This window comes from Oenanthe melanoleuca, chromosome 8, assembly GCF_029582105.1.
Source record: "Oenanthe melanoleuca isolate GR-GAL-2019-014 chromosome 8, OMel1.0, whole genome shotgun sequence".
Taxonomy (NCBI): domain Eukaryota; kingdom Metazoa; phylum Chordata; class Aves; order Passeriformes; family Muscicapidae; genus Oenanthe; species Oenanthe melanoleuca.
The window spans coordinates 2,292,359-2,314,786 of NC_079342.1; the positions used below are offsets into that span (position 1 = coordinate 2,292,359).

At 42.2% G+C, this 22,428-nt stretch overlaps 1 protein-coding gene across 4 annotated transcripts in view; it reads right to left on the reverse strand.

Annotated features, from left to right (window-relative positions):
- The window catches only part of PATJ (PATJ crumbs cell polarity complex component), a 133,985-nt gene that overhangs the window by 26,874 nt on the left and 84,683 nt on the right, over positions 1 to 22,428 (reverse strand). For all 4 annotated transcript variants that reach the window (XM_056497075.1, XM_056497076.1, XM_056497079.1 and 1 more), the window contains exons 28-33: positions 18,312 to 18,403; positions 10,857 to 10,929; positions 9,008 to 9,100; positions 5,896 to 5,967; positions 5,485 to 5,602; positions 4,701 to 4,834 (exon numbers count right to left, since the gene is read on the reverse strand). In XM_056497075.1, the coding sequence (XP_056353050.1) occupies positions 4,701 to 4,834; positions 5,485 to 5,602; positions 5,896 to 5,967; positions 9,008 to 9,100; positions 10,857 to 10,929; positions 18,312 to 18,403 (582 nt within the window). The remainder of the gene's footprint in view (positions 1 to 4,700; positions 4,835 to 5,484; positions 5,603 to 5,895; positions 5,968 to 9,007; positions 9,101 to 10,856; positions 10,930 to 18,311; positions 18,404 to 22,428) is intronic.

Here is a 22,428-nt window from a genome sequence, read left to right on the forward strand (position 1 = left end):
TCATTTGTAGTTACAAGGTGAGCACATTTCACTGCAGCACTCCCAGTCCCAGCTGCACTGGATGTCTGTCTGTGCAATCACTCAGATGTTGTCTGTCCATACCTGATAAAGACATTTTTGCCTGGATTTAAATACAGCTGAAGAGGGGAGGGTGGGATGGAAGCTCAGCCAAGGGAGATCCTGTCAGTGACACAGGAGTCCCTCGTGCTCAGGTAGGTCCCCACTGCTGGCAGCTGCACAAAGCTGAGCTCTAGGCTTGGCTTTGGAGCAGGAGCAGCCTGGTTTTGGCAGCATGGAGCCCTCCCAGGGAAATTATCCCTCCCAGCTCCAGGGGCAAACACCAGGGCTTGAACAGCTGCAGCTTCAAGTCACAGCTCTCCTGATTATTCCCTTGCCCTTCTTTAACAGATGGGGTTTATTCAAGGGATGACTCACCTGGACTGACAGAATGAATCTAAATATTCTTCTGTCAAACTGCATCTCACCCTCAGGAAGCTCCCCAGAAAACCCTCTAGGCTAACCCAGCTGATCAGGCTCCAGAGTTAGCAGCTCTCACCATCTCTTGTTAGCTGAGCACAGGAATATTCTGTTATTTTTTGTGTTCCAATTCCCTGACTTCGTGGATCACTTTCTTTTACAGATGGAGTACCTTAAAGTTTGTTAATTGCCTTAAAAAATGCTTTTTATTAAAGTCAGCTGAAAGCAAAAGTACAAAAAGAAAAATCACATTCAAAGCAGACAACCCAGTCTAAAAAAAATCCTGCATGAGAGGTTTGATGTTGTTTACAACAAAAACCACACAGGATAAAGTATATTTTTCTTCCTTTCCAAAGGCTGAGATAATGACCACTCCTACTCCACCTCCAGAGAGCCCTAAGTTACAGATCCTGCAATCTTCTTTTATACCAGAGGTGCCTCTTCAGCAATTAGCTGTGATTTCCAGCCCCAGCTGAGCCTCTGAGCCCTCCTCCTTCCCAGCTTCTCCAACCTGGAGGAACATCCCCAAAACCTTGAAACTGCTGGATGCCCTCTGGCATGTCTGAGTGCCTTAATCACCCAGGCAGCAAAGACAGAGTCAATAACCACCAGTAATCAACTTGACCATCACTAAATTATCCAGCTGGTAGCAAAGCAGTGCCCCCACCCTGCTAAAGAAGTGTTTGTGTCTCAGAGCAGTGCCTTTTCCATGTGCTGCCAGGAATCAAATCCCTGAACATTCACTGTCCTGGATTGCAGAAAATCATTGCAAGTTGTTAACTGGGGTAGACTGGCAGCACTCACCACTCTGGGGTGATAATGGGGTGGGATTTCAGAGAATCCTGGGATGGTTTGGGCTGGGAGGGATCTCAGAGCCAATCTCATTCCATCTCCTGCCAGGGGACACCTTCCCCTAGGCCAGGCTGATCCAAGCCCTGCTCAACACCCACAGCCTCTCTGGACACAGCCCACATCCCATCTGGATGAGCAATTCCAAACAATTCCTTGATGCCCTGTTCTCTGAGGATTCAAGATGAAAATCTCATGGGTGTCCTGAAAGCAGCATTAGAGCCTCAAACCTCATTTTGGGGATGTTTCTGAAAACACTTCTTTTTTTTCCCCCCTGTTTTAAATTCCCACTCTGAGGTTACTTTTACAAGTTTGACTGGACTACAACCAAAAGAAAAAGTAAAAATCACAAACTGCAAGCCCTGTGCTTCAGCCAGCTCCACTCTGCACTTTAATTGCTTTAAAGCAGAAGCCATGTGCTGTGTTCTCTCAGGGGTACATGGGAAGGTGAAATGAAAGTGAGTGAAGAAAAAAAAAAACTTTATAAAAAATCAGCACTTGGAGGGAAATGAAATAGAACTGCTGCAGGGCTGGAGCAGTCTGAAGATGAACAGGATGAAGACAACTCCCAAGGACAAGCCTTCCCTGCCTCTCCTGCAAGCACATCTTCCCAGCTGCTGCCCCCCAGGCACAGAGCCCTGGTTCATAAAACATCACTGGGAAGGGTTTGCAGTTCAAGGGGATGGACATCTCCTCACCAAAAAACATCTCACAGGGGTGAAGGCATCACTTTCCAACCTCCTGAACAAATTAACCTCCCTGCTCCCAGGCTGTATTTTTCAAGTCTCTACTTGGTGATTCCTGATGAGATTCCTGAGGTTATGACTTAAAAGTTGCACTCTATATTTCATTTCGAAGCAGCCTGTCCCTGGCTGCCAGATTTATTATTCCAAAAGCTGGGCCTGTACATCTTGTGCTCAAGGAAGATATAAAATATTCTGGGAGAGCTTTCCCATCCCATGTGAGCTGCTGTTGAGCCCCCCCAGCTCAGCATTTTCAGATCAAGAGCATTTTAGTACAAGATGGGTGAGGCCTTTACAGACTTGCCATGTCCATTTTGGACTTGACACGTTCTGAGCAGCATTCCTGGCTTCCCCCATGCTGATAAATTCCTTCTGAGACCCCAGGAGCTGGGGTTTGTAGGCACTTCTGCTGAAGCCAATTACAGTTCATTTTAATTTCCCTGCACTGCAGCAAACTGTGGGTCTTGGACACAAAGTTTCTGCCACATGAGACTTTCAGGACTGATGAACTCTTTTGATTTTGCCTTTTCTAAAATACAAAAGATGTCCATCTGTGTGACTGAGTTAAAACCAAATGACAGAGAGCAACACAGATACATCACTCAGCTCCACGGAGCTGTTTTGTTATATTTTCTCTCTGAGCCATGAAACTCAGAAAGACAGAAACTTTCCAACCCTGAGCAGTATTTGCTTTTTACTCCTCATTATGTCACGTGAACTTAGTTTCAACTCTTTGCAAAAGGTTTTCTGACTCCAGGGGAAAAAGAGAAAAAAAAAATAAAAAAGGAAAAAGGAAGGCATCAAGATGATTTGGAGAAATCAGAAGCACAAAGCAGACAGAAAAATGGGAGATCCCTGCCCATGGCAGGAGGATCTTTAAGGTTTCCAGCCCAAACTCTTCCAGTGATGCCCCAGCTCAGCTCCTGCCCTGAGGAGAAGGTTTGCACAGGCTGCTCTGCAGGAGGAAATGATGGAGAAACCCAGAGAGGGTCTGTGCACATGGCAGATGACCAGGTCAGGCTGTGGTTTCCCAAAACACCTTGTTTCCTATGAAACACCATTTCTTGCCTTTCAGTGAGCACATCCAGAACTATGAAAAGAAACAGGGACTGGTTTGGGTAAGTTGAGGATCTGAAAAGTGGGGACCTGGACCTCCCTCCCTTCATGGTTTCAGTTACTGCTCTCCAGTGCACAGACTTTTAAAATCAACTCCTAGGAGGACACTTTAATGAATAAACTAATGAAAGCATAATACTTAACCAAAACCATTTACTCAATTTAAAGAATAAAACCCTTTGCATTTTTCTCATCTGCTCTGTAAAGCAGTTATTTACAATTTTCATTTATTTATATTAAAATCTCATGAAAGACACACACCATATTGCATCTGACAGACTGCCATGTATTATTTCCAAATTCCAGTTAAATGAAAAAGCAGGGAGATGACTAACACTGAGCAACTTATTTGAATTTACTCAACACTGAGGAGCTTGACAAAATAAAGGGGACTGGGGACAAAACTGTGCCTGGCTGGAAAGAGTGAAAACTAACCCAGTTCCATTTCCATGGGAAACAGAGCAACTCATCCCAGCTCCACATAACTGAGACTGGGATAAATGGGATCAAAACCTGAGCTTTTTCAGCTTTAATGCTCTAAAAGATCCAGCCCACACTTTGCAAAACAAAACTTTCTTTTTCCTTTTGAGTTCCTTTATTCTTTCCTTTCAATTTTTTTTTCATTTTTTTTTTTTTTTTTTTCCTCTGGAAGAAGACTACTACATTGCAACTGTCTGTACCTGCTGACACTCACTGCACTTTGATGTTTTAATGATATTCTGGGGAAAAACTGGATTTACCAGAGCAGTTCCACTGCCTGAGGAGTCTCTGTGTCATGGAATTCAGGAGAACCCAGCAAAGGCACCTCTGCAACAGACTTTTTTTCTGAAAGAACTGAATTTGACATTTAAAACACCCAATCTGGCTTCTCTTACACTGTAGCAAAGCTTCTCACAAATTGGAAGTGGAGAGGAGACAGCAAGAGCAGAGGCAGAGAGGAGCTTAGCATCACTAATCTGCTGAGCTCATGCTTGAACTGATACATTTTAATTCATCTGAAGATAATTTTTTTAAAAACCAGCATATCCATGAGGCAGATTAAGCCAAAAGACACAGAAAATAATGAAAGATCACCTTTGGTTTACTTCTGTTCTGCAAGGGCTTTTGCTGGCAGGCAGATAAATCAGTTTGTTTAAACAGCTACTGAGCATTTCTGCTCTCAAGACAGAGCTGTTATCCCTGCTGAGACAGCTCCACCTCTGCAACATTAATTTCTAGCCCAGCCATTCTGGTAACTTAGCTGCTTCCAACTCCTGATTCAATGGTTAAATAAAAGAAAACACATTTGAAACCCCTGACCACAGCAGAAAAACCAGTGAAACACAAACAGTTTAAGCAGGAGCATCATCTGATGTGACACAAGACAAAATCACCAATCTTTTATAGGAGGTTACATTTGGCTTGTCCTCCCTGTCTTCAACAATTTATTAGAGCAATTACCTATTAAGGGCATTGTTATTTTCCATGTTTTCTCTGCCTTTGCCTGCAGTAAACATGATTTTAACAGGGACTCACCAGTGGGGTGTCTTTGCCCCCGACGATGCTGAGCCCGAGCCCTGAGCGACCCTTGGAGATCTCTATGGTCATCTCCTGCCCTGGAACTATGGGACAGGTTGCTGGATCCACAGGCAGTGGAGCTGGGAAGACACCTGAGAACATAAAAAGGGAAAGAAGTCAGTCACACAACACAGTAAGAAAATGGGAACCACCAAAGGATGGTGCGACAACAATTAATTCAGCTTTTTTTTTTTGTTCTTCATCTTGATAAAATTGAACTACAGGATCATGCTGAGTCATTTCTGGTGTTTCTAAACCAGAGTGATTTGAGTTCTGGGAATAAATGCTCCCAGAAAAAGGCTGTGAGGACATCTAATTCAGTTTTAACCTCTACAATTCAGATCATGATGGAAAGGGATATTCCTTCCAGGGCAGGTAAGGCCATATTCCAGCACCATGACTCAAATCATCCTTCCTTCTATTTCAATTGAAAATGAGATCATCTTTGTATATAGAAGTCAAGAAAAACAAGTAAAGACACCTTCAAGCTCTCAAAAATTGTGACAGGAGAGAAAAATACAAACACTAATACAACTAATACAAACAACTAATACAAACACAAATTCTAAATAACTTAGAATAGGTTAGAATTAGATGTTAAAAGAAACAAAACTTCAGCAAATTTATCTGGAAAACAAAATGAAAACATCCATTTTAGGTTATATAAATATAACATTATATAACATTATATATTATATAATAATATAATAAATGAGATTGTGGCAAAGTCACTGGTTCCTACCACGGCTGGAGACTTCTGCCTCTGGAGAAAGGTAAGGAGCTGCTGGCTCCAGGGCTAAATCCTGGGAGCTCACCAGGGCTTTTGTGGAAGATTTGGGCTGTTTGAGCTGGTTGAGGACCTAAAAGCAAAGCAGAAACAAGAGAGATTCAATTATCAGTCACAGGGCATGATATGGTGAGGGCTGCTGGTTATTGTGCCTCAATAAATCCTCAAAATCGACAGAAGAAAAACAATTTCCACACATTTAAAGAGGAGCCAGTAATGTTTTAAGTTTCCATCAATAAAATTATTTTAGTGTCTTCCCAGTTAATCCCTTCCCCCCATGAATGACCCAATCTTCACCCAAATCAAGCCCCAGAACCCTCCCTTAGTGGTTAAAATAAACACAAACATTTTCCTGAACACACATACATTTTCTGGGAGCTGCTCCTCTGGATCCTGTTGATCTGCCACCACTGGTGTGTCAGCTTTACATTTCACATCCTAAAAAGTCAAACAAGAAAAAAGGTAAACAGAACTGTAGGTAACTCAACTTGGAAATACTGGCCTTGTTTGCTGGACTTTTATTCTGTTAAAAGATGCCAACCCCCACAGGATCTTTTTTTTTCTCCCCTTGAATTCTTCTCCAAGCTTTGCTGTGACTCTACAACTGCAACTATTATCCAAAAGGATAACAGGAAAAAAGATAAAGTGGTGATCTCATTGTATTATCAGAGGTGTCAGGGGAGAAATGGGAAGGCTGCTTTGTCATTTTTCTGAGAGATTGTTTTAATGAGCAGTGAAAAATTACTTCATACTTCCCTTTTTCACTGTGATATGTGACTAAAATCTGAAGCTTCATCTTGCACCACAAGCAAGCACCAGGCACCACCTTTACATCTCCCTGATCTTTTAACTGAGGCTGTGCTAGAGGTGCCTGAACAAAATAAGCACCAAATACACCCAGCATTTGTAAAAAAGCCTGCAGCCCATTGGTTTTATCAAATTCAAGCCTCTCAACCCCATCCAAAAGCACTTTTACACAGCCTCTCCTCTTTGCCAGGGTTTCAAGGATGTTTTTTCTGTTTCTGAAGACAGGTTATTGTTCCAAGTTCAAATCTTTAAAGGCAAATGAATCCACTCTCACATACTATTTTCATTTTGCCACATTAAATCTCCCCAGAGCATCCCAAAGCCCCTCCACCAATTCTTTTCCAAGGACACCTTTTGGAAAACCAGATTTCTTCAGCCCTCAAAAACCCAGAACCTTCCATGAGGCCACCTCAACCCTCAGCTAATAAACACACAGACTTTGCCTAACACTCCCACTGGCTCCAGCTCAAAAACAAAGTTGTTTTCCTTCCCCCTTCTTATCATCCAAGCCTACAGTGATGTCCATTATACAACTTTATAGCTTTTGAAGTGATGAAGTGACAACAAAGAGTATGTTGTGAGAGACTGACAAATTTATCAGCAACAGATGAATAGAGAATGATGTGAATTTTTTAACTTTCCTTTTATTACAGCTGTCACTTGGTGAGACATCCTGCCCATGCTTTGAGCTGTACATACTTGTGGAAGATCTCTGCTGATAAGCACATACTTTTTATTTATTCAGTGAACTTGATCTTACTTGTTGACTTTTACATTCCTGATTTCTCCTGACACATGACTGAGAAATTCAGAAACAATGGTGAAGTAGCACTGAGGCTCTGGTAGCCACATCATGCTATGAAAAACAAGGCACTGTTTTCTTTTACTTCCATAGTCACTAGAAGATTTGCAAGACAAATCTCCCTTCCCAAAACCACCAATTTCTGTTCTGCTGCACTGCAGAGTCAAAATTTTAATTCTAGTTGTGCCTACAAACCCACTGCCTTTGGGCCAGAGCCATCAGCACACTCCCAAAACTGAGATCCACTCTGAAATACTTCCCATGGAGTTTTTAAATCCTGATGGTAAGAACACTCAGAAATTATGAAACTGGCTTTTGCCATTATTTTTCACCCATTTATACCCCTAAGCCAAGGGCTGGCCCAACAGAAGGCATCATGGAATGAGTTGGGTCTACAGGAATTCCAATACTTTTCCAAGTGCAGGACTTTGCCTTCTCTTACCTCTCTGCCATTGCTCTGTTTTGAAAAACTCTTTTTCTTTCTTTTTTTTTTTACCTTTCAACTTGTGCCCTTTGGCTCCACAGTTCCCTTCTTTCTTGCTCCAAGTCTGAAAATATTCTGGGTTTCCTGTGGTTCCAGAGGCATCTCCCCCCTCCACCCTACCTTGGATTGCTGCAACTTCTTTTTCCTTTTCAATGAAATCAAATTCACTACTCAAAGAGGTGCACAGCACCACAGCCTACACCAAAAGTTCACTTTTGTGTAACATATTTTATGTATTTTTATCTGCTCCAGTCTTTGAGCAATTTCTCACATTATCCTGCAATCCCTCTAAAATTCCTTGCCAAGTTGAGCAAGAACTCCAATAAAACCAGGTGAATGACACCTGCAAATACATACAGGGAAACTCTGATTCATTTATATTGCAGCCCATCAGAGGAATAACCAAACAGCAATAACTCAACCTTTTTGTGATCCATTAGGGACATAAATCAATCCATGGGTGATTAATTCTGATGCTTGAACAGCACATAACACTTCCTAACTCTTGGAATTTGCAGACTCATTAATTAAACACTTACTAGCTACAGAGCATTATGTATATTCAATTTATATTTGCAAACCCCAAGACACTCCTTGCAGGAGACATGCTGGAGCAGGAAGAAAACATCTGAGAGGAAAAATATCCAGAGATGTCAGGTTTCCTTAGCTGAGGGAACACAGCAAGTCCTGCACTCCTTGAAACTGGAGTAGGCAGCAAAAAGACTCTCTCAGCAAATTCTGAGGTACCTCCAGGTTAGCCAGGTTGAGTGTTTTCCATTTTAAACTTTTTTAAGCAAAGAGAAGAGATCAGAGCTGCACCCTGAAGGACTTTTCAGATTCCTGATAATGCATGAGCCTGACCTATTAAACAACAAAAAGCTGCATCTGGATCAATGAGAAGTTCAGTATTTATTGCAGTGCACACTGACAGAACCACATTAAACCACAAGTTATGGCCTTAATGCAGAAATCACTGAGAGCAACTCTATAGCTGTGTTATTCAGGAGGCAAGACTAGATTATGATAATAGACATCTTGGTCTCAGAATTTATGAAGCTATGAATAGAAATGAGAAGATGATTTACAGACCAGGCTCTTTCTAAAGTTTGTCCCACATGGATGGCAGGAGTGGAAACACAATCCCCTCACTCACCAAGAGCCCAGGAGAGGGCCAAAATGCTGGGTGAAAACTCTTACCTTGGTATTTTAGCAATTTATACTGAGTGCTCAGCTCATGAAAACAAACTGTGTATGTAAAGCTGAGTTTGATTCTCCTTTTACACCTACTGGGTATTATTTAACAAAAGTGTTGCAGCACTCCAACAAAAAGGCAAAGAAAACCAATCAAGCCTAATTGTCATCAAATATTGCCTTAAGTCACTCACAGCTTTGTTGGATTCTTCATCAGTCAGGCTTTTCATGACAACTTCCAAACTTGGGTCTTCCTCACCACTTGCAGGTTCAGTGCCACCATGGTCCTGGGAGAAAGGATGGACAACAGCTTTGAAATAACAGCTGAACAGAAAAATCAGACAGTTTTACCCCTTTTTTGTTGTTTTTTTTAGACAAGATCCACAGTTAAAGCTTCCCAAGGTTGGGGGTGAATGAGGGATGCAAGGCTGGGAAGGCAGATTTTGGTCAGGCTGACAAAAAGCACCACAAGATATCCTGTCCTGCAAGACCCTGATCTAAGGTGTATTTGCTGTTTATCACTTTCCACATAACAAAGATAAACAGATAAGGTGCAGATAAAGAGATAAGATAAAGATCAAGAGAGCAGCTGAAGAAAACTAACACAATAAGCCATGGTAACTATGGCACCCTGATATTCCACTCCAGCAGCCAGGCTGTTTAATGTGATCTGACAAGGTACATGTAGGGTGCATGTAACACACAATGTTAAATATTTATGTGGTATTTCAAAGATATTTGAAGATATAATTTCAAGGTATAAGGGCATTTTTTTCTTTATTTAAAGACAGGAAGAGCTGCCAAGGAAAGCAATGTGAACTACTGTATAACATCACTATATTTGGTTATGCTGATTTTACATAATAAAAAGATACCAGCTAGAAGTAAAAACCTGCATTTACTTATAAAACAAACATAATATAAATAGTAAGAACTTGCCATTAGTGCATGAAACTCAACCCACAAGCATCTACCTCTAAAGGCAGACAAAGACACACTTTGGTAGAGTTTAACTACAGCCACTTGACCACAGTACAGAATGTGCCTAAACAAAGCTTTGTGCTTCATCCTGAAGGCACAAATATTAAGCAAAGCTGGGAACAAATGCAGGTATTAAAGAGTCAACAGAACTAAAATGAACTCTGTGAGTTGTAGAGTAATTTATAAAGCACCAGCTGCACCTGGGATGCACTGCTGGTGTGGAGGAGAGGAGGAAAAGCCAAAAATGACTCAGATCCAAACAAAATGTGAGCAGTTATTGCTCTGTACAGCACTAGGTTTGCAAGGAGCAGCCATGAGGGGTAACAGAATCTGGAAAACAGCAGCCAGAGTGCAAACAAACAGGAGATGCATCCAGCTCTCCCCCCGTGGCCCCGTGCTGAGGGATCCCAGCCACGCTCGTGGAAATACCAGGAGTTCAATGCACATGAATTTATTGAGGCAAGACCAAACCCCAATTGAATTACAAAACATCTTTTGCTTTATTAGCTCAGATAGAAATAGAATTAAAAAGCAACAGCAAGGCTAACCGTGTAGTTCATCTAGAAAATTTAGTTACACCATATTGAGATGTCAAAATGATAACGAGTGTGGTGGCTGCAGGGATTCCTGCTGCACAGAGGAGCAATCAGTCTGCACTGGGGCTGAGGTAGCAACAAGAATCACAAAAAAAAAACTGGCAACATGACCACACTGAGACTGTTTTTGCATTGGAAGATTATTCCAGGCAAAACTGCCTCACCACAAGTAGCACGAGCAGCTGAAAAAGGAGCAGGGCAGGAGGGGGCAAGGTTTTAATCTGGAGCTTTCCTTCCCCCAGTTTAATACCTGCTGTTAATGCCATGCAGGTCTGTCAGTAACACCCAGATCAATAAAAAAGAGACAGGGCAAAATAAGCTCTATTAGGCCAAGTCTCTACCCAATGCCTTTTATGATCCCAGGTTCAATTAGACAAGGTGCTCGAACTTATCATGAGCTGCTAATTATGATTAATCTATGCAATTTAGCAGTCTCTAATTAAAAACAACAGCCCACAGACCTTACCTCAATAGCAGAGTGGGAGCCTGCAGGCAGTGGGAAGGGAGTGACAGCCATCTGGTTGACTGCATCTTCACTTCTGCACAACAGAACAACACCAGGTTACACACCAAGCCAGGCTGCACAAACTTCTCCTTTGAGCTGGTTCTGCCCATTAGGAAAATACCTTCACTGGCATGAGAAAAACAACTGCTTTTTACCGGAGTTACAGCCTAAATCACTTCATTTTTGCTCTGGGTCCTTGCTCCCCAACAGATCACATCCCTCCATGGGACCACTGGAGGCTCATCTGGGACACACTGACTTCATGTCCTTTGGAAATCTAATTTTGTGTGGATTATCAGAGGATGCAGTTGGAGTTTATGGTCCCTACACATCCATAGAAGTGCTCACACTTTGCCTTTTTTAATGGTCTCTACATCTGTAAACTGCTTGTTTATAGTTTCACATTCACATTACTGAAATACTATACCTGTTTTAATATAACAGATTTTTTGTTGTTGTTCATTTTTACTGTGTTCTTTTCTGAAAGATTCAATGTAAAAACTTGGAAGAGACTTTATAAAATGCAGGAAGAAGAGGAAATGAACGCTGATTCTCCCTACATATAAAGTGAATTATTTTTCCAAAATGCTTATGATGTGTGGCATCTTTTTCTCTCTCTTTGAAACTCCTCTGAAGTTGACATTTGATTAAATTGGTTTTTTATTTAACAGCATTCTGCCTTGCTGATGTTTTTCCTTGACTGCCATTTAAACTGATTTGTTTCTTGGAATTAGCTCTGCATTTTTTTTTTTTTTTTTTTTGGCCTCTGTAAAACCAAACCAAGTAACAGATGACTGCAGTGGTATCATTTAAGGCAAATCATCACAGAATGGTTTGGGTGAGAAGAGACTTTAAAGCTCATGCAGTGCCACCCCTGCCATGGCAGGGACACCTCCCACTGTCCCAGGGATGCTCCAAACCCATCCAGCCTGGCCTTGGGCAATTCCAGGGATCCAGGGGCAGCCACAGCTGCTCTGGGCACCCTGTGCCAGGACCTGCCCAGCCTCACAGGGAAGAATTTCTTCTCAAAATCCAAAATAAATCTACCCCAGCCAGCCTAAAGCCATTCCCACTGTCCTATCACTTCATGCCCTTTCACAAAGTCCCTTCTCCAGCCTTTCTGCAGGAGCAATCAGTGATGTTGCGGCTTCACAGGTACAGCTCTAGATGAAAGGAACTGACTTCTCATGGCTCCTCCAGGTTTGATTTCTGGTCCTCTTTACTGCATTCCCTGTTACTGTGACACCAGCAGAATTTTTCGTCTTTAATTTCTGGAATAAACTATTAGACTATTATTTTTTAAACATATTTTATGGGAGTGCCTGAAAGACAAAAAAAAGTCTCATTTTCCCCCTGAAGGGTTAAAACACATGTTCTGATCACTGAGAAACAACCCTGTGAATCAGCCCAGCAGCAAATGGGAGTCACAGGCACTGGGAATGGCAAACCCTGCAGGCAGAGGTTGGTGGATTCATTCACTTCTCTCCAGCCACACAGGCACACAGCTGAGAGGAGCTGGCTGGGAGCTGCTCAGAGCTGTCCTGGCTCCAGCCTCTCCCCTGCCCTGCTCAGAGCTCTGCAAGAGTGAGAACCAGGCTGGGAGTGGGCTCGTGGTGCAGACACAGGGCCAGGACAAGCCCATGGATTTCATCAGCATTTCACAATTTCCAAGTGCATTTTACCCCACAGGGCATATTGGGCAAGGACATTTTCCCTGCTCTTATCTTCCTGAGACATCAGTCTCATTATGGTTGGTGCTTTTCTAACCTACAGGAATAAATCAGCACAGGAGAGGCCCCCAGTGATTTTGTGATTTTTCCTTTCCCTGGCAGTAGTTTATGTGAAGTACAATCAGCATGAAAACCAACCCCACTCTGCAGTTCACAATGCAGGCTGCATGCTGTGCAATTAGGAGCAAACATGGAAATAAAGAGGAATATACAGACAAGCTTTTGTAAGAAATACCCTAAGAATTGCTAGACAGAAACTTCATGACAAAACAAGGGTGTAATTAATTATCCAAACTGGTTTTCACTTCATACACACACACACCTTTGTATTTTTTTCCATCAGTGGGAAAAAAAAATACCTTTATGCAGCTTTAAGTGGATGCCCATTTTTATTCCAAGCAATAAAAAACCCACTTATGGTAATTCCATGGGGAAAAAGAAAAAAAAAAAAAAAGCAAAAATATAAAAAACCCCAAGGTTACACAGTGTCACAACTTGTAATCTCCCCCTGCTAGGACTCGTACATATTTAAATACTTTAATGCTGCTTCAAAGGAGAATGCTTCAAAGCAGAATCAAAGTGGGAATATATTTTAAAGTGACAGATCTAATAATAAATTGCTGTTTCTGCTCTCCACTTCCACAAGTGTCCTCAACTAAAATGTGAATTTATTTATGACTAAAAGGAGCAATCATTTTCTTTTGATGCAGGGGCAGACAGCTTAGAAGTCTGAACATCATATTCAAATTACAGTGACTGCAGATGAGCATTCAACATATTTGCCAACAGTTGCTCCAGAACCACCTCCAAAAAAGCTGTTCCCAGTTACTGGTGCTCAATTCTGCTTGGGGTTAAGGTGCCTAAACCTTCACACTCTAAGGCTTCATTCCTTACTACATTTTACTTCTTTCTAATCTAAATAGGACTCCTGGACATTCCCCATCCTGTCTCTTGTAGACCAAAAAAAATAAAACTCCTGATGTTTTGCTCCATCTGCACACCTCTGCAGCTTAAGCAAAGACAAATACATTTATCACTGACTTAAATACCACAAAAAACTTGGTACAAAAGAAGCCTAAAGAGAGCCACATGCAAATATAAATCCAAAGGGAGCACTCATTCCCTGCTGCAGGAGGGAAGCCTGAAGGGAAGCTGAATTGGGTGCTGTAAGGCAAAATCAAGAGGAATCCCAAACCAGACCCACTCAGAGGGGCAACCCCAGCACCCAACTGATTTTATTAATCACAGGACACACTGAATTCTCTCTGGGGGCTCCTGGCCACTCCTGACTCATCACAGACATCCAGATGTCCTCTGGACATCCAAACCAAGGGAGAAGAACCTCCTGCCAAAATACCTGCAGCCAACAGCAGCAGCACTGAGAGAGCACTTGAACAGCAGCTTTGCAAGGGCTGTGGGTGCTTTTTGTGGGAGTCAGAAGAAAAACCCAATAGCTTTGTGAAGTGACACAAAGTCTTAGATAGAACAGAGCTGTGGAACAAGGGAGTAAAAGTTTCCTCTGCAAGGTGACACCAGGACGTGAAGTCTTGCAGATTATCCAAAGCTTATATTGTCCATATCTGCTGGCTAAGTTAAAAAATATAAAAATAACCAGGGTCTAGTATTTTCTCATCCTTATCTTCCCTCTAGAAGCTCCTTTGGACAAGAGGAGCTGCAGGAAAGCTGCACATCTTCCTGAAAAACCTCTCCCACAGCAGCAAGAACAGTCTTGTTCTGCACTTCCTCTCCATCCACTCCCAATCACATGGGAGCCACAGGCACACAGGTATTTTAAATGAAAAACTAATGTTCATATAAACTGCAGCTGAGGTCATCAAAGGTTTTAAGAAGCCCAAATTACTGAATTTCCTGAACACTGTGCTTGTTCCCACAAGTGTGTGACTGAGAGGAGGAAACAGCTCTGGAGAAAGCAGGAAAAGTTCAAACTTGCACACATACAGGGCTTATTTTTAAAGCTTTCCCACATGAAAGAAGCCTCAGCAATCAAAGCAAGTAAAAGCAGGAGTTTACACTCTTAAAATATGGCCAATTATGTAGGTTTGAACAAAGGTAAAAATAATTTCTAAAGCATGGCAGTATTTGAGAGTGGCACTAAATGTAAGATGTCACTCCTAGAGGCTCTGAAAGAAGAGTCAAGTCACAGCAATGGGGAGTGCTGAACAACCCAGACACTTGGAGTAGAAGGACCCCTCTCCTCTGCACATCACCATAAATAACAGGAGATTACACCTGGAAGTGCAAGGAGGGGCTGGGTGACAGATTTGTGGGCTTCACAATCCCAGCACAGGAAGCAGCAGCATCAGAGCAGTGACTGCAGTGTGGGAGGGCTCAGGACAGGTAACAGATGGTACTTAAAGCAGAAAAATCCCTCACTGTGAAAGCAGTTCTCATGGTTCATCACAGCACAAGGCAATTTTCTTTTAAGGGATAAAGGTGAGTGACTCACAGGACTGAACACAATGGGAGGATGGTTTGAAACCAGTGGAATTCACTTTGATTCAAGCATTCAGCTATATTTGATCTGCTTGTTATACCAACAGTGAAGCACCAAAACAGATTAAAGGCAGTTAATTGAGCATAGAAAAAACACTGAGTTTGCTGAATCATAAAATTCTCACTGTAAAAGAGCACTCTGATGTAAACTGGATTTCCTACTCCAGATGTAAAATGTAATTATATTGTTTCATTATGCATGTTACAGGGATGGACTTACATGACCAAAACCCACAATGGGCAGAAACACATCCTATTTTTGGGAACTGGAGCACAGACACTCCTAAAAGCAGCAAGTCCCTTTCTCATATTATCACCTGGCTAATTCCTGTTGGAGAATCAAAACAAGAATTTCAAAAGGCAACTAAGACATTACATCCCTTATTGCCTCTGAAAAAAGGGAAGTGACACTATAACTGCAAATCTTTTAGATGCTCTTAGAAGCTCAAGTAATTAATGAGAACACTGGGAAACAGGGCTGTGTTAAGACCTATATTTTGGAATCTGGCCAAAATCAACTGTTTTAAATAATCATCTCAACCTAATTGAGGAAAAGATGCTCATAAAGCAGAGTGAGCAGCCTTCAGACATAAGGGGGTGTCTGTGATTCTCACAACAGCTACTGAGCTGTGTCTCATCAGCAATAATTCCAGGAAAGGGTGGGAATGCAATTGTAACACTACCTGGGTGTAAAAAAGTGTGAACAGACTTTTATAGCACACATGGCAAGTCAGGATTTTAGCAGAAAGTCAAAAAGGCTGAGGGCCTTTTATCCTTTATCTCTGTCTAGAAAAAGAAATAAATTCAGGGTTAGAGCTGGATAATCTTTAAGGTCCCTTCCAACCCAAACCATTCTTTGATTCTCTGAAGTTATTTAATGATAGTTATTACAGCTCTCACAGAAAAGCTTTTCTATGCCCAGGAATTTCTGGGCTTCTTTCACAACTGATTAAGGAGTTTATGGAAACATCCCCCTGCCCTGCACATGAACCAAAACACCAGGAATAGGAAAACCTGGATGCTGTTTCCTGCTTCCAAGTGGAAAGCAGCATGCTTATCACTCAGCATCCTCCATCTCAGGGAAAAAAGGTCTCAGGGTATCAGAGAGGGCACTTGGAACAGCCCAAAAATTCCACCAGTTTGGCTTTTATGCCCCAAATCAGCTCAGTCAGGACCTTTTTAGGCTGTGGATTGCTGTTTTTGGAAAATTATAATCTACTCAGGTTTTTCACTGGTGGAATGAGAATATTCATATTTTTATGAACATGAATTAATTTCTCTCACAACTCCTGCAGTCCATGCCATTTGGTGTGGTGTAACATAGCCACAGCTCCTGTTTTCACTCAGCAGCATCCACTGTGTTTGTGGTCTGAGGTGGAGGAATGGGAAGCACCAAGACAGGCTGGGCTCATGGAACACAGTTTGCATGAGAAGAGCAAATAATTCTTCATTGTCTTTAAAATCCACATTTAAGAGAGACAGTCTAATTTGTCTTTGCCAGAACTCGACAACACATCAAAAAACAAGGGACATTCATTTTCTCTCCACGTTTGGGGCAGTGCTCCAGTTACTAAGGACATCCTCTCAGTGGGAAAATTCCCTTTTATTGCTGCTCCAGTGGCTGCTTGGGCTGAGCCAACAAACCCATCAGTGGTCAGTGTAAGGCCAAGAGCAGGACAGGACATTTTGCTCCTGGGAAGATGGAACTTTACAACCTCAGCAGCAGCATTTAAAAGTAGAAATTTTTTTTTGTTCTAAACTCCGAGATGGAAACAAGAACCACCAATGGTGCTTCCAATATCTATTTCTAGTATCTCATGAATATTCGAGATAAATTTTTGCCTTGAAACTCTGAAAAGGAGAATTTTAGCTGAGAACCTACATGGCCTTTGTGTCTCAAACACCAAGGATCTCCACTCCATGGGAAGTGGATCTGACAGGGCCCATCCCCTGGAGTTCTGCTTGGAGCTTGGCTTGGGCTTCCACAAGTTGTGGTTTTGCCTCTGGAACTTCCAACCAGACACATTTTCCACAGGCAATTAAATAATGGTGAGTGAGCCGTGGGGAATGGCTGGGGAAAGTAACATAGGAGCTGCAGGCAAGAGAATTAATCTCCTCCAGATCCTCTGAGCTGCCAGGGATAGCAACTCATTCCTCATGGTGCTAATGCTGCTCTTCCATCATTTCTGGGCACGCTGCACCAGGCAGAGCTGTGGCAGTAAATGTACACATTTATATGCATTCACCCACAGATTATTACATTGTTCACAGGGAGCCTGTGGATGAGCCAGGAATATAAAATAATATCAAGTATGATGTATGTGTTGGTGGGGAGACCACCTTATAAAATGGCATGGGGGTAAGTGCCCAACAAAAGGCACAGCTGGAATTTGTTCATAAATACACATCTATGAAATTCCAGCCTGTTAAAGCAGGTATGAGTCCTGGGAAAGAGGCAGCTTCTTCCCAGACCTCCTGCCCAGGGTCAGAAGAGCAACACTTCCTGAACTACTGAGGGAATGCACGCAGGTGTCTTTAATTCATGTACAAAGAGGAAAAATTTTCATGCTTGGAGCGAAAGAAAAAATGCCCACATGTAATTTTTATGCAGATGAAAGGATGTTTTAGCATATTCCCTCCCACACAATCCATCCCAGTGCTCCTTGGCAAAGTCAGGCTTCCCCTCTGCACAAACAAGCCCTTGCTCACTTTCAAAATCCTCTTTTGATGCCCACACAAAGGTCTCCTTCAGACTCCCACCCAGCCCATGCCTCATCCCTGCTCCTCCCCCAGCAATCCCAAGTCTCTGCACCATTTCCACCCCTCCTGGCTGGATGAACCTCCTGCCCTCTCCAACCCTGTGCTGAACCATCCCAAAGCACTTTAGGAAGTTGTGGGAGAAGCAGCTCCCAAGCCCAAGGGGAACAGCTCAAGTTTTCAGCAGACACCCCTAAAATAAGCATTTATTTCCATTAGATTTATTTTTTCTTTCACATTATTATGGAGAAACCTTCAACAGTTCCAAGAAGAATAGTCAGGGGAAAGACTGACTCACCTTGAAAGAGAACTGAGAAAGTTCAGCATGTGCAAAGCAAGCTAAATATGTAAATATGTAAATATGTCATGGAATGGGATAAAGTGCAACAAATGTTTTGATGGGAACTGCTCTTACCGTATGAAAACCAGCTTGACCTTGGATGGGGCAGTTTTAATGATTGCAGAAGCATTCTGGTGGCTTCTTCCATACAAGATCTGATTGTTTATCTGTTAAAAGAAAATGATTTTCATGTAAGTGGAGGAGTACACCTTGTTCTAATTTATACCACCAAGACTTCCAAGTTTACTGTGGGATAAGGAGATAAGACTCAAAGAAAATGTGGTCTCCAAATCTTGATCTATATAAAACAGGAACCAATGCAGAGCTAATTTACTGTTATTAGCAAACCACAAATGAGAGAAATATTTTTTTTCCCCCCACAGATCCCTTGAATGGGTTTCAAGGATTGTTCCCAGATTTTTGGAAAACAACTTGATCTGAAGAGAATCATACAGATGTGACAACAGCACAGATGTTTAGACAGACACTCCTGCACTCTGCCTGCAGGCTCTGGCCATTTAGGAAAACTGGCTGCTAGGATTGTGCTGACTCCTCAGCTCTGCTGAAGGAAACAGGAGAGGGAGTCAGGGATGTGAAGGACAATTTAAGGACGTGGTGCTGCCTCACTTTTGCTGTGCTGGACCCACACCTGAGCACAGCAGCAGACACACAAGCACAACTCTGGACACAAGGAAATGCTGCAGCTTCCAGGGGAAAGCAGCCTGACCCAGGTGGGCTGGGGCTGGTCAGCAGGGCAGTGAGTGACCCCTGAGCTGGGCACTGCTGGGCACCTCCAGGGCTGGGGTCAGCTTGGGAGCCCCCAGGCAAAGAGGGACATGGAGGGGCTGGAGTGTGTCCAGGGAAGGGAAAAGGGCTGGGAGAGAGTCTGGAGAACTGGAGATGCTGAGGGAGCTGGGAAGGGGCCCAGCCTGGAGAAAAGGAGGCTCAGGGGCAATTTCTGGCTCTGCACAACTCCCTGCCAGGAGGGGACACTGGGGGGATTTGGGATCTGGGAACAGGGACAGGAGGAGAGGGAACAGCCTCAAGTCACACCAGAGGAGACTTAGATTGGATATTTGGGAAAATTTCTTCATGGAAAGGGTTGTCCAGCCCTGGCACAGCTGCCCAGAGTGGTGGAGTCCCCATCCCTGCAGGCATTTAAGAGCCCTGTGGATGTGACACTGGGGACATGGGGCAGTGGTGGCCTGGGCAGTGCTGGGGGAACATTTGGACTCTGTGTCCTAGAGGACTTTTCCAACCTAAACAATCCTATGCTTCAATACTGCAGTTTTTTCCTCCCACTCTAAATTTACAACATAATATTTACATTCACATTTGATATACCAATGCTGCTTAAAACAATAACGACAGCAGAGCCCAGGAACAATTTAGTTGTGATTATAGAAGGAATTTCTGTTACTGCAGATGTTTGTGTTGGATTCTGGGTTTGTGATCTTAGAAGGACTTCTTTTTTTTCATTCAGACAAGAAGCAACAGGCCAAGTCTTGCAGCCTGGTGTGATATGGGCTAGTCAGACACATTAGGAATATTCACAAATCTTATTTTCAGAGGGTCAAAACATGATGCAAGCTCATCAGTTAAATAAGGACAATGCAAGGACAAGAATAAACCCCCAAACACTTGATTACTGATTAGGATTGAAGTGCAAAACTTTTACCTACCAAGCCTTTTACTGTACAAAGAGGGACCCAAGAAATGCTTCATTAATCAAACATCAATTTAAAAAATCCAGTGGCAAAAATGAAGGAATGCTCAGCTGCATTCTGGCTTCAAGCTCAACTTGAAATTTTCAGTGAGTTTGTTGACTTAATTTCTCTAAGTTTGAGAATAAATTGTTCACTGGGAATACTGTATGCTCTACAAATTGTTTGGATTTAGTTAAATTACCATCCATTTTCCTAAACAGCAGACTTCTTAGATTAAAATTTATAGTCTTTACTCTGGCTAAATTAATCCTATTCACTGCATGTATCAAATAGTCCAAAATTTAATTAGCTGTGAGCTGGGTCTCTAAGTTATAATTATTTAATTACTCCAGAATGAAAACATAATCAAAGTAATACATCTCCACAAGGTTTTGGACTGTCCTACAGAGTTATTAATTTTTCTTTTTTTTTTTTTTTTTTAAGTACACTTTCTTTTGCAAAATAAATTAATGCTCTGTTAGCTGCAGACACCATAGTGATGAGCAAAACACCAAAGCCTACTTAAATAAAACAAAACAGAGAACATCTAGGATTTCAGAAGAAACACCATTTTAAATCTTTCAAATTAAATAAAGTAACACGTCAGATTACTCAAATACTACTCTGGGAGTCAAAACTTATAAATCTGTGCTTTACTTTTTGCATTAGAGATTAGAAAAGAAAAACAGAGCCTGGACTAAGCAAAAGAAATAAACTGATCTAAATCAGCCTCAACTCTTCTTTAAATGTCTCTTTCCATAACTCCTTGGAAAGTCAGCAGAGCTCAGAGAAAGATAAAAACTTGCTGCAGGTATGAGGTCAGGTCAGCACACAAGTTCAGCCTTTAATGTAATCACACATTGCTTTATGGCAGATTTAATCACAGATCCCAAATGTGCTGTTGCCTTCACCTACAAAAGTTTTGGTTTACAGTTGCATGCACTGAAGTAGCAGAAAGTACAAACTCACTGAAATCTGAGCTCTTGGGTTCAGAGGGAAAAGTCTCCAGGATTGTTTGCTTCTCAAACTTTAATTTGCAGAAGAGAAACATTAGATATGGATATTAAAAAAACCCCAACCCACACTGTTTTTACTACGTGGCAGTAATGGAAATCCATAAAATTAGTATCATCTGATTTTTATGAAAATCAAGTTAAATGATACCCCTAAGCTAGTAAAAATACTGGCTTAGCTTTCTGTAATAATTATTTCTTTGTACAATGCACTGGGTTCCTTCTTACCACAGGAATTGTAGCATTTCAAGATTCAAACAGACTCTGAAACAATGGGGAAAGTTTCAAACCCTTTTTTTTATCAGTCAAATTTTTATACTGAAACCTTATAAGGTACACCAAGGAACAAAAGCACGAGGAAAACACTGGAGAGAAAAACTAATTAGAATGTGAATTTCCCTCTCCTCACCAAATTTCTTGCTGGGCACATGTTTAAACTTGTGCATCATCTGAAGTGACCAGCAGACCATAAAATCCATAAGGACAGGAAATATCCTGCTCTGAGCTGGCAGCTGATCCCTGTGGCTCCCCACCTGGGGAGTGTGGACAAAGGACACTGGGAGCCACAGACTGCCTGTGCCCTCCTGCCCAGCATCCTCCCCCTGCCTGCTCCACCTGCTGCCAGCCTGAAAATCACCCCCCAAAAAATGCACACCAAAAAAGGATCTGCATCCTCTTCTGGAAAGAGCAAACTGGGGCAGTTTGTGCAGAGGAGCTGTGGCTGCCCCATCCCTGGAGGTGTCCAATGGAGCATCCTGGGATAGAGGAATGTGTCCTTTAAGGTCCTTCCCAACCCAAACCATTCTGTGATTCTGTTCTGTGAGTCCCCAACAAATAAACTGAGAATTAAATGCCAACATCATAGAACAGAAATGGCATTGTGAGTTTGGCTGGGGAGCTCATTTACTTGGGCAAAATACTGCTGCATCTATTATATTATTACAGCATAGCTTCTATTTATCTAAGCACCTTAAAATAAAATAGCAATAAAAATGCATTTAGCACAAATGCTCTGTGGCTTTGAAATATGACAAAAATGGCATAAAGAAATAAAATGTAATAATTGTCTCTCGGGCAACAGTCCAGAATGGACAACAAGCAAAGTGTTACAGCAATTTTTGATTCTGAACATTGGCTTTTACTCTTTCAAGAGGTGCTGTGGCCTCACAGAATAAAACACAGAATGGGTTTGGGGGGAAAGAACCTTAAAGTTCATCTCATTCCAACCCCTGCCATGGGCAGGGAAAACTCCACATCCAAACAAGCAGCTTCTTTCCAAATCCTGCCCCATTTTCAGCAAGAGAAGGGGAAATGGCAGAACATCCCAACATCAGTAATTCAGCATAGAGGGCTCCAAACAGCCTGCTTTATTAATAGAACCCAGCTGACTCATGGGGAGATGATAATAATGACAATAATGCTAATAATGCTAATAGCAGGGTGGATTATTCAGTGTGAACAAAGCTCCTGACA